Source organism: Caretta caretta, chromosome 6 (genome assembly GCF_965140235.1).
Source record: "Caretta caretta isolate rCarCar2 chromosome 6, rCarCar1.hap1, whole genome shotgun sequence".
Classification (NCBI taxonomy): Eukaryota; Metazoa; Chordata; order Testudines; family Cheloniidae; genus Caretta; species Caretta caretta.
In genome coordinates this window covers 22,131,586-22,148,536 of record NC_134211.1, presented here as the reverse complement: position 1 = coordinate 22,148,536, position 16,951 = coordinate 22,131,586, and the positions used below count along the sequence as shown (strand labels likewise).

Below are 16,951 nucleotides of genomic sequence, written 5' to 3'. Positions count from 1 at the left end.
TTATGTAGAGAAAAGTGGGGGTTGGGACCCAGCTTCAAATATCAAAACAGCAACTTTTAAATTCTCATTCTTGTGATTAAACAAGCTTGCAAGGAGTAACAATGTAGGATTTTGAATGCCACTCTTGAAAAAAAAAATCAGTCAAATTAACTTGAGCTTTGTGGGTAATTGGCTTATTTCTGAAGACTTGCATTTATGTGGCTCCATGACAAAGAATATGAAAATAATTTGTAATATGTTTGTAAATTTCACCTATAGATTTAGTCCTCTGCAGGAAACACTGATTTGGCCAGAAAGTCTAACATTTTAATAAAAACTCTTGACTAGCTCTAAAAGAAACTGAGGACATTTCTTATTTCTTAGAAAGTGGAGATACTTAAGTGAGCCTCTAGCCCTAAAGCAGAAGTCTCTCCTTTCAATGTACAGGATATTCCAGGGTCCGAATAGTACCATTGTAAACATGCTAAAAATAGATCTTTGAACTAGGAGGAGAATTGAAGGCCAAGCACACTGACTAGAGCTAGTTTTCCAGCCACATAAGGATATATCAGGTTCTTGAACTCTATGGCCCACACGGGATGACAGATAAAGAAGGATGTGTTTGGAATGAAGGATAGATAATCTGAAAGAAGTTACCATGCCTGACGCAATGGTTCTGACATGAGACTGGGGCCCATAAATAGCAGGTGGACTGTTCAGCTGGCAGTGTACAGTAGAGAGTAGAGATGGTGGCAGCCTGTGGCCCATACTGGAAATCTAGATAGGGTAAGCATGTAAAAGTATGTCTAGCTCATTGGTAGAAGGTTAGTAGGGATACATGATCAGAATAGGTGCTGAGTGGATTTTAGAACCATGATTTGAGTTCTAATTTGTGTTTTAAAATGTTGGAATAGTTAAAAATTTAAGAGACACACTAATCTTAACTTAACGATAATTAAGTAGAGTCAAAATTTAATATTTTAAAAATAACTTGTTAGGGAAAATTTGGCCATTGATTAGCACTGTGTTACATATTTCGGTATTAGCAACAAGCAAGAGCCAACACCATATGTCTGATAACCATGTCTGCAGAAGCTGGGGTGAAGAGCTGAGAAGATGTACATTAATGTGACTTTTCCAGAAATGGCACAAATAGAACTGGATGAGATTACATCAGCAATATGGTGGGCTATGCAAAACCTCACATCAAACAGAATTTACGCCAACACTAAACAGATTGTCAAAGAACTGAATAAGCCAAGCATCCAACCATACTATCTGGACTGTATAACCTAGTAATTATATGAAGTTCAGAACATACTTCTATTACCCTGTCATTATCTGCACAGAACCTGCTGCAAGTCAGTTTGTAAAGTGGCTATTAGGACAATACCAAGGATTTACAAGGGGGAGAAATACAATCATGAACACTCAGCCTTGCCTACACACCATTCTGTACCTGCACCAACACCACCATAACCAGTGCTATGGCGGACTATGGTAGTATTACTGCAGACAAGGTTCAAAGCATAAGTATAAGACTGTTTAGCCAAGTCTACAGAAATACCACCCATTATCAACAATTGTAGACAATGCTTAGGATCACTTCTGGCTCCAATTATACTGATATCGTTTGCCTCTAGGTCTGAGCACGTACAGAACATATTAGCATTGATAAAAAGGTTTGATGCTCTAATATAATACAATCTTGTGATTGTCACTTCTCATTGAAGAAAATTATTGCACTGATGTACTGTGTCTGCAGTTTTCAGAGTAACAGCCATGTTAGTCTGTATTCGCAAAAAGAAAAGGAGTACTTGTGGCACCTTAGAGACTAACCAATTTATCTGAGCATAAGCTTTTGTGAGCTGTGCTCACAAAAGCTTATGCTCAGATAAATTGGTTAGTCTCTAAGGTGCCACAAGTACTCCTTTTCTTTTTGCCTAGACACTTGTTTCTTCAAAAGAAGTCTGTTAATTTGCATGTCAACTAGAGTCTGCTTGCTCCCCAACATGCTTTACTAACAAGATGCTTCATGTCCAGAGACTTTGCCTGATAAAACAACCCAGCTAAACAAATCTGAAGTCCACTGCTTTTACAGTTTTAAACACACCAAAACTTTGGACTATTGCAAGGTTATCAAGAGAGCAGAGCCCAGAAGTGCTGTATCTACTAAGTTTGAAATATACTGCAGGCAGTAAAATGTGCACACCAGGATCTCCTGGCTGTTCACTGAGGCCTGCGGCATATGAAAATTCTATGCTGGGAGCACACTGGTGCTTTTCATCAACAAAACTTTTGTTGTTCGAGGGGGGTGTTATTAAGACAAACCTTAAGTGAACAAGTGATTACTCTGATTAGAAATAGCACTATTTTTGACAGAGAATGAAAGACTTTTGGGGAGCTTTTGAGAAAAGCCTTAAGAACAGGTTTACCATATAGTAAATTCGGAGATGCAGACAACTTTCACACTGCATTAGGAAATGGCAGCAGCCACTAGCAACTCCACAAACCACACACTTAAATTCAGAACGTTTAGGAACCTTGGATGAGATTACAATTATAGGTATATATGATGTATTAAATATATACTCAAGGTATAGTTTTAACACTACATAGCATGGAAGCTAAGTGTTCTCTAGCCTTCACTTTATAAGAATGCTTAGTATTGCTCATGTTTTATTACTATATTAAAATTTAAAACTGCTTGAACCTAATTTTAGAAGTTCCGTTAAAAGTTCATTGATGGACCTATCCTCCGTGAATTTATCTAGTTCTTTTTTGAACCCTGTTCTAGTCTTGGCCTTCACAACATCTTCTGGCAAGGAGTTCCACAGGCTGACAGATCATTTAGAATGGACAACTGCTCAGTTTTCAGTATTATATTTTGACAGATGACACTAGCATTTTGCTCACTTGAGACCAGAACAAGGAAGAAAAATGAAAAAAAAGACAATAAAGAAAGAAAACGATCACATGATGAGATGAGAGAATAGAGTATAGGGTAAAAGACAAGGTAAAGATCTGAAGGTACTTAAAATACGCTTACCTTTAAATTTTGACCGAATGTTTGCTAGTTCTTTGTTTATCCTCTTTATCTCTGCTTCTTTGCTTTTGCCTGAAATCAAAAGAATTTACATCAAGGTTCAGCATTTCAAACAGCTCCTAATTTGTCTATAATTCTTTCAGCACAGTTTTTTCAATTCACCACTCATTAAAAGTGGAGGCACTGGAAGAACCTTCCCCCCCACCCCCCGCCCCCGAGCAACAAAAGACTACAGAGTGAACACCAAGTGTAGTACATTAACATCTTCTGGGGAAATGGAAAGCCTTTTTTTTTTTTTTTTAATTAAAAAGGCTCATCACCCTGCTCTCCCACATTAAAATGTCCGGAGAACAAAGTTTTAAAGTATTTGACAAATAGCCAAAAGTTTAAAAAAATAAAAAGTCTGATTTTTAACCTATTACTTAGAAGAAAAATCATGCATGGCATAATTTTCAAAATAAGTCAGTGCTTTCTAAAGGTTTACCTATGGTTTATTTGCATATATCTTTCATGTGTGTGCTGCTCTTTTACAAAAAAAGGGGAGGGGGGAGGAAAGGAGATAAGACATGTAAGGAATAGAAAAATGAAATCGTAAAAAACAAATTGGAGTGTGAACTCCAGGATACATATAACAAAACTTTTAACTCAATTTTAAAATCTAGTCAATAGTTTGATTTTGCCCTCTGAACTCTCCCTGAACAATTCAGTTACCAAACAATTGCAGTCTTAAAACCTTCTACCATTACTCCTGAAGTTTAAATGGTTTAAGTGGCCATTAATGATCAGTAGGCTTGCGTGCCCTTTCTTTTGATCAAACATTGATACCATAAATAAATAAGAAGATTTAAAGTTCCTTACAGTCTAATTACACTACAAGTTCATGAGTTTGCTCTACTATCCTTGGAGCTTGCACAGCATTTTTCTGCTCTGCATCAGCCTACTTGCTTAATGAGAACAGGAATAAAGAACTTTAAAAAGGAGCATGTTGATGATGAGCCAATATACTACTTGCCTACAAAAGCAGCAAGGCATAGATGTGAGAGGACTTGCATTTACACACTAGCAATAGGAAACTGCTCTACCAGCTGTCAAAGGAGTGTTTAGCTTTCATTTTGTAATGCCTTTTTTTTTTTTTTTTTTTTAAAAAGGAGCTACGAGTCAAGTATTTTCTCCTTAGAGGAGAAAAAAAATACACACAGACATTCAGAGAAAGTGGCTGTGTTTTGACATTTAGGTGATGATACATTTGCCTACCCCAAACAAAATAATTTAAGCTTCACAAACAAGTAACTTTACACAGCAATCAGCACACACTAGTTTTTGGGTTGGGTATTTCAGCAATATCAAAAAGTACATGGAGTTATAGTACTATGTTCACTTCAACTTTAGTTACTCCCTATGATCAACTGGCTGAGACTTAACCAAGGCATGACTGAGGTAATGTTTGCAGGTGGAGGAAAGCAAAATGGAAAAAATGACAAAGACCATTTCAACTCCTTTCATTGAAGACGTGGGCCAACAATTCGTATAGTAAATTCACATTTAGAAGGCTGCTTGGGTGTTCAGCTGCTTCTAGATTTCCAGATATCAGCAGTAGCCAACACTACTCCTGCCCTCACTCTTGCGTATTTAGTTAGAACGCCATGACCAAGGGATCATGCTTTCTATGCAGTCACATTGCATTGCATTGCATAATTCATTAATTTTCAAGGTGCCACAAATTTAATGCTGACCACGTGAAGCATCAAAAACTCCCTCTGCAGCAAGGAAGGCAATAAGCAGTAATGCAAAAGAACGTAGCCAGACAACGGATGGACAGGAAATACCCAGGCTAACTGGTTGTGCAGGTGAGGGAGCTAGGGCCAGGGGAAGGTTTCCAATGATACTCCTGCCTTTGCGGTTAGTAGAATCCCAGGGGCCAATACAATTCAAACTTTTACTTAAACGCAACGTTCAGAGGAACTGAAAAAGTTGGGGAGCTTTACTACAGGTTCTGCAAATACCGGAAAGTGATTAAGACTAAAGGAAAATTCAGTTCTGCCATCAATACTTCTATTACCAGGGCCGTCCTTACCCATATGCAAACTAGGTAGCTGTGTAGGGCACCAGGAAGTTTGGGGCAATTTGGGCAAGGCTGGGAGCCAGGGGAGAAGAGCGGAGCAGGTTGGGGCCGGGTCACTCCACTTCCCGGAGCCCCGTCAGTAGGGGTTGGTTCCACCCTGCAATCACCGGGCAGCAGAAAGTGGAGCGACCCAGCCAGAACCCACTCCACTCCGCCGGCTCGTGCTGGTGGGTGACTTCCCCAAGCCTGCTCCTGCTCCCCACAGACATTGGGCGCAGCCCCCACCCTGCCGGAGGCCACCCTGGGGCCAGCCCCTCCCACGGAGTGGCTGCATAGGGCACCACAATGTCTAGGGATGGCCCTATTACACTGGAATAAGGAAAGCACAGAAGGAGTAGGTGCACTGGTGCTTTCCTACTCGGTACCAACAAAGGGTAAACAAAACACAAGTAAAGAAAGCGAAGTGTACCAACAGCTAGGTAACGTGACTTGTCCCACTGAAGGTTCTGTTTGTCATTTTAACAGTTGTAGCTGTGAGAATTATTATGTTGGCTTTTCATTCTGTAAGATACACATAGCCCCATTTATGCACTGAAATCCTAATGAAGTCCAGGCATATGTTGGGAGAGAATGCTTCCCTTAAACAGTACAACAATGCAGCAGGACAATTAGGTAGGCCAAAATAATGGCTTAACCATAGGGTTGCCAGGTTGCTAAAATGCCTGGTAGAAAAGGGACCCTGGCAGCTCTGGTCAGCATGGCTGACTGGGCCATTAAACGTACAGTCAGTGGTGCAGCGGGACTAAGGCAGGCTCCCCACCTGCAGTGGCTTTGTGCAGCTCCCAGAAGCAGAAGCATGGCCCCTCCCACCCTGGCTCATAACATAGCGGCAGCCAGGGGGCTCCGAACGCTGCCCCCACCCCAAGCGCCAGATCCGCAGCTCCCATTGGCAGGGAACGGTAGCCAATTGGAGGTGCAGGGCAGTGCCTGAGGACGGGGCAGCATGCAGAGACGCCTGGCCATGCCTCTGCATAGGAGCCAGATGGTACATACCACTGCTTCTGGGAGCTGCTTGAGGTAAGCACCACCTGGAGCCTGCGCCCCTGACTCCTCCCATGCCCCAACCCCCTGCACCAGCCCTGATCCCCCTCCTGCCCTGTGAACAACTCGGTCCCAGCCCAGAGCACCCTCTTACACCCCAAATCTCTCATCCCCAGCCCCACACCAGACCCTGCACCCCCAGCTGGAGCCCTCACCCCCTCCCCTGCACCCTAAACCCCTAACCCAGCCTGGTGAAAATGAGTGAGTGAGGGTGGAGAGAGTGAATGACGGGGTGGGGGGGGGGGATTCAGTTTTGTACGAGTAGAAATTTGGCAACCCTACCTACCCATTACCTTTAAGAAAGGCTTGGGATTTTTGTACTGCAAGAACAAAATAAAGACAGGATGGTGAGAGAGGAAGATGAAGTAACTGGGGTTACATTAATTTTACAATATGGCAAATAACAAATGAGAATATTTTAAGGGCTTACGTACTGAAGTCTGAAGTGTGTGGAAATTTCTCTAGTAAGAAACCCTCCTGTAGAGAAGGCTTTTGGTCTTTGGTTACTTGGTCCTATTTTAGCAATCCACTTGTTTCTATATGACCAAAATTGTGGGAAGTGTTAAAACAGAGCTAGCATTCATGTAAATTTCAGCGACTATTGAAAAAGCTGCTGCTCCTCCATTTATCTTTTAGAAAGGGGAAGAATAAAATACTGACCTTAAGACCTGCATCATTGAGTCACAAGAGATGTTGCACTTCCTTTGAAAGTTCATCTAGATTACTAAGCACCACTGAACGCTGACATCAGTCTGGTATATCACTACTTTTAACCCAGTTATGTATTTAATATATTTAAGTAACCTTGATATTTCTATGAGAGGCAGCAGGAAGAAAAATAAATACCTAGCTCTTGTGTAGGCAAATTACTACACTTTTATAAAAAGAGAAGTGCAAAATAAAGACTAACAGAATATTTAGAAATATTTGTAATTAAGATTAGAGAAACTGAACACTTTCTATAACATCTTTAAACTCTCTAACTCCACTTTAAACACAGAATTTAACATCAGCATTACAAAATAGGGAAATGGTGTGAGGGGGGGAGGGTTTACATTACACAGATACAGAAATTGAGACAAGAGGTTTAATTTATGTGCTCCAGGTCTCACTCAGAGCCTAAAATGGAGTCAGGATCTTAGTTTCAAGTTTGATCCTTTAAACCACAAAAAGTTACCCTTCCTTGTCCCTAAAGAATACTTCAAAAAAGGCTTTCTACCTATTGGGACTCTTGCCTAGGAATTGGTTTTTATTGCTGTAGTGCAGAGGTGGGCAAACAATGGCCCACGGGCCACATCCAGCCCACAGGACCGTCCTGCCCGGCCCTTGAGCTCCCAGTCAGGGCAGCTAGCCCTCTGCCCCTCCCCTGCTGTCTCCTTTTCCCCACAGCCTCAGCTCGCTACGCCCCCAGCACTCTGACCCTGCCACTCCTGCTGGGGAGCATGGCGGCATGGCTGAGAGCTCCTGTTGCTCTGAGTGGCGTGGTAAGGAAGCGGGGAGGTTGGATAAGAGGCAGCAGGTTCTGGGTGGGCAGCCAGGGAAGAGGTAGCAGGGGATGGTTGGATAGGGAGTGGGGCCCCAGGAGGCAGAGTCCCAGGGGGCCTGTCAGGGGGCAGGGGTGTGGATAAGGGTCAGGGCAATCAGGGCACGGGGGGGGGGGGAAGAGTTTGAATAAGGGGGTAGGGTCCGGGAGGGGATGGATGGGGCAGGGGGCGGATGGAGGGGGCAGGCTGTTTGGGGAGGTACCAGCCTTCCCTACCCAGCCCTCCATACAGTTTCGCAACCCCCATGTGGCCCTTGGGCCAAAAAGTTTGCCCAACCCTGCTCTAGTGGCAGTCGACTACAAAGGTATCTAAGCATAAGGAAAGTTGTACCAAAATACTCCATGCGTTTGTGACGTCAGCAACCCCTGTAGGGGGAGAAAAAAACACCCACCAGACTAGAACGCTGTTATATAACCATGTTTTCTGCTGAGAATGTAGTCTACACATTGCTAGAACGCTCCCAAATCCTTAAAGTTTCCGTTCACTTTTGAAGTCAGTGTACCCACAAATGTATAGCAGAGTCCAGAATTTGTATAAAACCCTGTCACAACAATAACCAAAAACCTGCCTTAAGTCAAAGTATATAAATTGTTCCAGGCCATAAAGTATGATAAATGAAATGTCTTCTCAGCCAGAGATTAATCAAACACAAACAAGTCAGCTGATGCAACTCTGTCTGTACTGCCAACAAGCTGCTTCAGTATTTACTGTATTCCACATGTAAGAGGGCCAGCAACAGTCAAACTCTTAACTGATCCCCAAGTCATCTGCTTGGTCAACATATTATGATGATTTCAGCTACATTAATGCCTTTGACATAAAATCAGTAATTCCTTCACAGCTTAGAGATTTCATTTCATGAATTTGTTGGACACTAGTGTAGTATTTTTGTAGAATGAGCTGTTACGTTGCTCTGCAAATTAGGACACTGAAGTCCCTTCCCTGTTTTTTGTTACAGATAAGGACTAGGCAATTGCTTTTCAGCTACACACCATTTAATAACTGCCCAGAAAGCCATCTTCACAAAGGTCACTTGAGTTCATCAACTTCTACACCCATACTAGCTGGGCAACTGAGAGAAATACAGACTGTCAAATTTAGCATGGAGGCAAGTTTTTCTTTGCCTTTGGAGGATTCCCTTTTATTAACTTCAAGTGTCCAGATTGAGCCTCCTCAAGCAAGATGCAAAGTCAAAAAGAACAAGTCCCTGGAATGTATCATATAGGGGGTCCCTGTATTCATTGCGGTTGCGTTTTTGAAAAGGGCAATGGATACCAAAACGACATATACCAGGGAATTTTTCTCCTTAAGAAATAAATAATGGAATAAGGTGGATGATGCATTCATTTCACCACACTCACCTATGACAATGCTCTTTTTGCCTAAACGGTGTACCTTTTACACTGACAGGTTATAAAGTACACATTTTACACATAAAACACTGAATAAAATAATGTAGAACCCTACTAACACCGTTCAAACACACAGAACATTTTAACACAGTAAATACAGAACAGTAACACAGTATAAAACAATGTCAATTTTGTTAAATTTAGGTACGGGTGGCGGCTGGGTTTTCTTGGGCTGGCTTCTCCATGGCTCGCTTTTTGGTTGCAGAAGTCTTAAAAAAAGGATTTTATCAACATCTGCTCTCCTGTGTGAATCTCTGAACGAGAGATCTCCCTTTAGCAAGGCATTACATCACTGAGAGCCCTGGAGACTTTGGCAGACCGTTCACAAAAAGGATCATCGCTCTATATGATTTCCGTCATCTCATCCAGCAATCCAAAGAAACAGGAGAGATTCTTTGTCGTCAGATTCCTGGCTTCCAGCCCTACATCATTGTCCTTGCTTTCTTCGGATATCAGTTGTTGGTCCAGCTCAATCAGTTCCTCATTTGTCAGTTGCTCAGCATGAGACTCCAACAACTCCTGTACATCATCCTCCTCCACTTCCTCAAAGCAGACATCCTTCATCAACTTAATTTCTTGCTCGAGACCAGGAACAGCATCAAATCCCATGAAGCTGCAGACAGCATCTAGCCATGCACAGCGCTAAACGCCGTTCATACATTGTGAAGGGACCTCTTCCCACAACACATCAATGTATTCCAAGCCGTTCAAGATATTGTAGGACTTCCAAAACTCCTTTACACTGGGCTTTCCTTCACCTGCCACCTCCTTAATCAGCATGGAGGACGCCCTTGGTAGGTAATAAGCCTTGAACGTGGTCAGCGGACGCAAATACAGTACTGTACAATAGGAGAAAGTGTTCCGATTCATGTCGGTCCTGATCCGTGCAAATGACAGATATCTGGACCAACGTAAACTGGAACACCTTGCCCTATGGATGAGTGACAGATATCCAAACAGATAAGGGGGGGGGGAATCGATACCGGGGCCCCCCTGTATTCCTGGGATCAAAACAGGCACAGGATTTGCTTTTGAATATATTGTTTTTCAGACTACTACAGTAAACAATTAGGGGATAGCCGTGTTAGTCTGTATCCACAAAAACAAGGAGTCCGGTGGCACCTTCAAGACTAACAGATTTGTTTGAGCATAAGCTTTCATGGGTAAAAACCCCACTTCTTCAGATGCAGGAAGTGAAAATTACAGATGCAGACAAGTATACTGACACATGAAGAGAAGGGAGTTACCTCACAAGTGAAGAACCAGTGCAGACAGGGCCAATTCGATCAGGGTAGATGTAGTCCACTCCCAATAATAGATGAGGAGGTGTCAATTCCAGGAGAGGCAAAACTGCTTTTGTAATGAGCCAGCCACTCCCAGTCCCTATTCAAGCTCAAATTAATGGTGTTAAATTTGCAAATGAATCTTAGTTCTGCTGTTTCTCTTTGTAGTCTGTTTCTGAAATTTTTTTGTTCAAGCATAGCTACTTTCAAATCTACTACAGAATGTCCAGGAAGACTGAAGTGTTCTCCTACTGGCTTTTGTATGTTACCATTCCTGATGTCTGACTTGTGTCCATTTATTCTTTTACATAGGGACTGTCCAGTTTGGTTAATGTACATGGCAGAGGGGCACTGCTGGTATATATAACATTATATATGGCTGATGTGGTTGGGTCCTTTGATGGTGTCGCTAGAGTAGATATGGGGACAGAGTAGGCAACCCGAAACAAATACTCACCAGCAACTACACACACCACAGGAACACTAACCCAGGAACCAATCCCTGTGGCAAACCTCGTTGCCTACTCTGTCCCCATATCTACTCTAGCCACACCATCAGAGGCTCATTCACCTGCACGTCTACTAATGTTATACACATATCATTATGTGCCAGCAATGCCCCTCTGATCTACCCTGATCGAATTGGCCCTGTCTGCACTGGTTCTCCACTTGTGAGGTAACTCCCTTCTCTTCATGTGTCAGTATATTGGTCTGCATTTGTAATTTTCACTCCATGCATCTGAAGAAGTGGGGTTTTTACCCATGAAAGCTTATGCTCAAATAAATCTGTTAGTCTTTAAGGTGCCACCGGACTCCTTACAGTAAATTATTGTGGCTCCAGGGGAAAGTGGTGGCTCCCCTACTGCTGATTCCAGTAAGTGTCTGCCTGGCATTACTCCTTTTACAGCTGTACCACTATTTCAGCTTCAGCTGTGGTTGAGAACAGCCATAAGACCATAAATATGCTGCTTTTGCTTACTACGCTCAAGACTAAAAGGTAGCAGGTTGTGCCTTCTGTGAGTTTTCTAAATTTACTGCAATCAAATTTCACTTTTGGTTCACATAATTCAGAACTAGAAGATCTTGCTACTGTTCAGATTAAAACTGACAAAGTGAAGACATTATAATTTAAGTGAAATCCTTGAACATTTCATCAGTACAGTGCATTTAACCCTCTGCATTGTTTTGACAACCTCTGGGTGCCCATCGCAACTCTTAATTAGTGAGCAGGGTCTCATGCCTCAAACGTTAAATAGGATTGGGAGTAAAACACACCTTTAACATGGCAGATCAAAGTCTCTGCACTTAGCCATGCTGCCTCACAGAATTGCCAGATTTGTGCATTTAATTATACTTCCTGTAAAATGCTTTTTTAACCCGCTGCTTTACATCTGCTTATAGTTGGTCTAGAGAGGAGGCGGCGGCTGACCACCTACTCCTGATGCCAGCTTATGTTTGTTTTTGAGTTCACATGAGAGAAAGCTGTGCTGCAATGCTGAAGGCCCAGAGTTCAAACCTTACCACTGCCACATGGAAACGTGTCGCTATAGTTGCCATTAAATGTCTCTTTTTTGAGAGAGAAATTGCACACAAGAACTATACTACAGGAATATTAGTGTTGCAAAGCCAAGCAAGTTAGAACTGCTGAATTATGATCACATGGGCTTTGGAAATACTGTTGTGCAGGAAAAGGATAGACTCAAGCACAGCCAGAGCAGGAATGTAAAGGGTATCCATGTCAATTCAGAGTACATCCTCTCCCTCAGACTGAGCTACTTCAGTCTTTCCACAAGACTTGAGGCTGAAAAGGAAGGCCAGCAAGTCATGGACAAAAGATGGATACAACATCACAGTAAGTAATTGCTAAGTGGGGTGATCCAGGGGTTAGATGGTACCTCTAAGCTCAAGTTCACCAAGGTCCATTTCTCTGGAGGACAAGCTACCGAAACAGCTCCAACCCAACCAATGAGACCAAGGGTAGCTCGAGACCTTTTTATTTAGGTTTCAGAGTGGTAGCCGTGTTAGTCTGTATCAGCTAAAAGAATGAGGAGTACTTGTGGCACCTTAGAGACCAACATTTATCCATGAAAGCTTATGCTCAAATAAATGTGTTAGTCTAAGGTGCCACAAGTACTCCTCGTTCTTTTATTTAGGTATTACTACCAGAAAGTTAGAAGTGAGCTTTGTGTGATTTAACCATATACATCAAATAGTTTTATATAAGTGGGCCTGCTGTTTCATTACTGTAGTATCCATTGATTCAGCATTTGCTTCACTGCCTAAGGAAACCATCCAGAAGTTGCAGGAGTGTTGTTGAGGCCGCACATCTTCAAAGCACCTGAGAACAGTACCTGAGAGAACTAACACTAGTCAACTCAAGCTCCTCAGTCAGCAGAGGGGCAAACAGCATCCTTTACATTTTCAAATTAGTTATTTAACTGGATTTGGCAGTTTACCAGACTTAGGGCTTGGCTACACTTGAGAGATAGAGCGCATTAAAGCGGCCCCGGGTGCCCTAGCTCACTACCGTCCACACCGGCAAGGCACGTAGAGCACTCTGACTCCACAGCTAAAGCGCTGCTGCTACTCCACCTCGGCAAGAAGATTAATGTTTGCTGCGTCTTGGATGAAATGCCTGGGCGTCAGTGTGAACGAGGTGTTGCATTACTGCGCTCTGATCAGCCTCCGGAAACGTCCCATAATCCCCTTAAGTCAAGTGGCCACTCTTGTCATTGTTTTTGAATTGCTGCAGAAATGCGGATATGCCCTTTGAAAGCTCCATTTCTGACAGACGGCTGCTTATCTGCTCTGAGACAAAGCAACCGTCCGTGTGGAATGCTGGGGGGGGGGGAGGGGGTAGTGTCTGCTGCTGTCCGAACTTACAAGACAGCATGCTGACATGCTCAGCCCCCCCAAAACCCACTCTCTCTCCCCCCATACACACAACACACTCCCTGTCAGTCACACTCCACCCCCCAATTTGAAAAGCACATTGCAGTCACTTGCATGCCGGGACAGCTGCCCATAATGCACCAATCCCAATTCTGCTGTAAGTCCCGCAAATGTGGCCACGCCAGTGTGCTTGAAGCTGTCAGTATGGACAGACGCAGCGCTTTCCCTACTGTGCTCTCCGAATGCTGGTTTAACTGGAAGTGCTCTACATCTGCAAGTGTAGCCATGCCCTTAGAATTTAACAGTTTACAGCCTGCCACCCACCCTCCTTCATTATGTACAATGTGTTCAGTCTCCATCAACACACCTCGTTTCCCAAAGCTGCAGGGTAATTACAAAACCGATGAAGAACACAGGCAGTCAAAAACAATGCTTTTGAGAATGAAAATTACTGTAAGCTGATAAAAAATTAACAGTAAATAAGCCCACAATCAGATAAATATTATAATTCTCTAAAACAGCCTGATCTGAACTAGCTAGATTTACTAGAAACCAGTAGAGCAGAAGAGCATTTTGGAAAGATACAAGAGAGAGAGGAGTTAAAGACGAGAGATTAATTGATCCTTCTTGGTTTGTTCAGTTACAGGACATTTCAGATCTATGACATCAGCTTGGCAGAAACCAGGGTTCTGAGACCAAGTATTTAATATATTTTGATTGTTGATTATTCAATACTTACTAAATAAGTGAGCTGCTCCAGTAAGATAAGTTGCTGCCATTGCCAGACTAAGTAAATGCATGCATTTCATGGACAAATGCAAATCGCTCATGCTACATTTGATGCGCAAGGCACACACATGCAGGCTTTAATACAGATGTATCATTCTCAGCTGCACAAAGCCATTTGTTCTTATGATCTTTCCTTTGTTTTTCCAACTGGGTTTGGCTCATCTAGCTGCAAGGCATTTCAGGGCCTTAAGAGTTAAGAATGTTTAAGGACAGCTCTTTTCCTTGCAATGCTTTCTTTAATCACCAACTTCAAGGAGGTATATCTTGTGCAGGGATGGCTCCAGCTACTGAATTTAATAAACTGGGCTGTAAAGCTGAACAGTGCAAGTCTCAACACCCAAATTTGGCTAGATATGGCATTAAAAATGCATCATATATAACAAAGTAAAAAGTAGATAAACTCCAGAGTATGGAAAGTAGAGTTCAGTGACCAGTAAAAAGAAAAGGAGTACTTGTGGCACCTTAGAGACTAACCAATTTATTTGAGCATAAGCTTTCGTGAGCTACAGCTCACTTCATCGGATGCATACTGTGGAACTGTAATAGTCTCAATTAGAGCTAATTACAGAAAGTTTTAGAGCATTTAAGAAGTAACAGAGGAACGTTCTGTGTGGTTTAAAAATGAGAACAAAGACCTTGATTAGGAACCCAAGATACTGCTCTCTGCAGTATACTATTCTAGGAGGCACGGGGAGTTTTTTTCCTAACCCTATGGGTTTTAGTGGAACCAGTTTTCCCCTAATTAAGTGCCCAGGCAACTTCCTCCATAGATATCTGCAGAGATGGAACCCTCCAAGGAGTTGCAACTTTAAGTACTCACTTAACCCTGACTTGGCAGCTCATTTTCTGCTAAGAGGAAGCTTACACAACCTAACAGCTATTATCCTGCAGTTCTCAAAGAGATGCACATTTTCCTTTCCTGAAGAGAAGGCTAAAAACACTGGGATTGAAGCCAGTACTTTATCTAAAAAAAACTGTCCACGTGCTGCAGATAGAGATTCTAATCCAAACTTGCTTGCTTTAATATTGTTGCTCAGAAGAAAGGGGTGCCAACAAGCAGCTTTGGCTTTGAATATACACTATATATGGTAAAGGCTTCATTAATCAAGATTAATGATCGTATCACACACACGGCCTATCTGGAGGCTGTTTTGCCATTTAGTTCTCCACAGATTAGGAAATAGCTTGTACAAACAAAGGCCTGGTCTACACTACGGGGTTAGGTCGAAATTAGCCGCGTTAGGTTAATTTAAAAATAACCGCATTCACACAACCAACCCCGTTCCGTCGACCTAAAGGGCTCTTAAAATAGACTTCTGTACTCCTCCCCGACGAGGGGAGTAGTGCTAAAGACGACCTTGCTGGGTCGAATTTGGGGTAGCGTGGATGCAAATCGACAGTATTGGCCTCCGGGAGCTATCCCAGAGTGTTCCATTGTGATCGCTCTGCGCAGCACTTTCAACTCCGATGCACTAGCCAGGTACACAGGAAAAGCCCCAGGAACTTTTGAATTTCATTTCCTGTTTGGTCAGTGGGGCAAGCTCAGGAGCACAGGTGACCATGTAGTCCCAGAATCGCAAACGAGCTCCAGCATGGACCGAAAGGAAGACATTGGATCTGATTACTGTATGGGGAGAAGTATCTGTGCACGCAGAACTCTGATCCAAAAGAAGAAATGCAAATATATTTGCCAAAATCTCACAGGACATGTTGGACAGAGGATACACCAGGGACACATAGCAGTGCCGCGTGAAAGTTAAGGAGCTCAGGCAAGCCTACCAAAAGACAAAGGAGGCAAACGGTCACTCCGGGTCAGAGCCCCATACATGCGCCTCTATGAACAGTTGCATGGCATTCTAGGGGGGGACCCTACCACTATCCCACCACTGTCCGTGGACCCCTGCAAGAGGGTAGTCTCATGCCGCACGGAGGAGGATTTTGTGGATGAGGAAGAGGAGAAGGATGAAGAGGAGGAGAATGCGCAACAGGCAAGCGGTGAATCCATTCTCCCCAGCAGCCAGGACCTTTTCATCACCCTGGAGCCAATACCCTCCCAAGGCAGGATTCCCGACCCTGAAGCCGGAGAAGGCACCTCTGGTGACTGCACATTTGTAACTACAGTACAGGGTTTAAAAGCAATAGTGTTCATGGTCACCTGGTTGAAATAGGGGAATTTTTGTAAGGGAACAGTAAAAGGACATCTACCCGAATACTGCAGCCTCTCCTTTTAAATGTGAAGCCCAATCCAATTGCTTGCTCTGGGAAAGGGGGGTTCTGCAGTTTGAAAACATTCCGAAATGTTATGAAGGTGTAAGAAGCCAACCCAATTTTACTCTCCCTTTTTATCTCCCCCCAGGTGCAAATGTTTCTATGCTCCCCTTATCTCCCTCCCTGAGGTCATCGCAGATTAGAAGGTGAAAAAAAGGCACTTGCGATGACATGTTTTCTGAGCTCATGCAGTCCTCCCGCATTGATAGGGCCCAGCTTAATGCATGGAGGCATTCAGTGGCAGAGGCCAGGAAAGAATTAAGGGAGCGCAAAGAGCGGAGGCAGGAAGCGATGCTGAGGCTAATGGGGGAGCAAACAGATATGATGAAGCATCTGTTGGAGCCGCAGGAAAGCCAACAAGAGCACAGCCGCCATCCCCCCGCATCCTCTGTATAACCGCCTCCCCATGTTGCATAGCCTCCTCACCCAGACGTCCAAGAACGTGCAGGGGGGAGGAGGGGAGGCTACAGGCACCCAGCCAATCCAGCGGATGGCCCAAGCAAGAGAAGGCTGTCTTTCAAACCAACAGTTTGATTTTGAATGTGGCTACAATAAACAACGTGGCCTTGTCCTTC

The 16,951-nt window shown here is 43.3% G+C and overlaps 1 protein-coding gene across 5 annotated transcripts in view; it reads right to left on the bottom strand.

The window, feature by feature from the left end:
* The window catches only part of AP2A2 (adaptor related protein complex 2 subunit alpha 2), a 103,109-nt gene that overhangs the window by 66,779 nt on the left and 19,379 nt on the right, over window positions 1–16,951 (bottom strand). For all 5 annotated transcript variants that reach the window (XM_048855796.2, XM_075129313.1, XM_048855798.2 and 2 more), the window contains exon 2: window positions 3,029–3,097. In XM_048855796.2, the coding sequence (XP_048711753.1) occupies window positions 3,029–3,097 (69 nt within the window). The remainder of the gene's footprint in view (window positions 1–3,028; window positions 3,098–16,951) is intronic.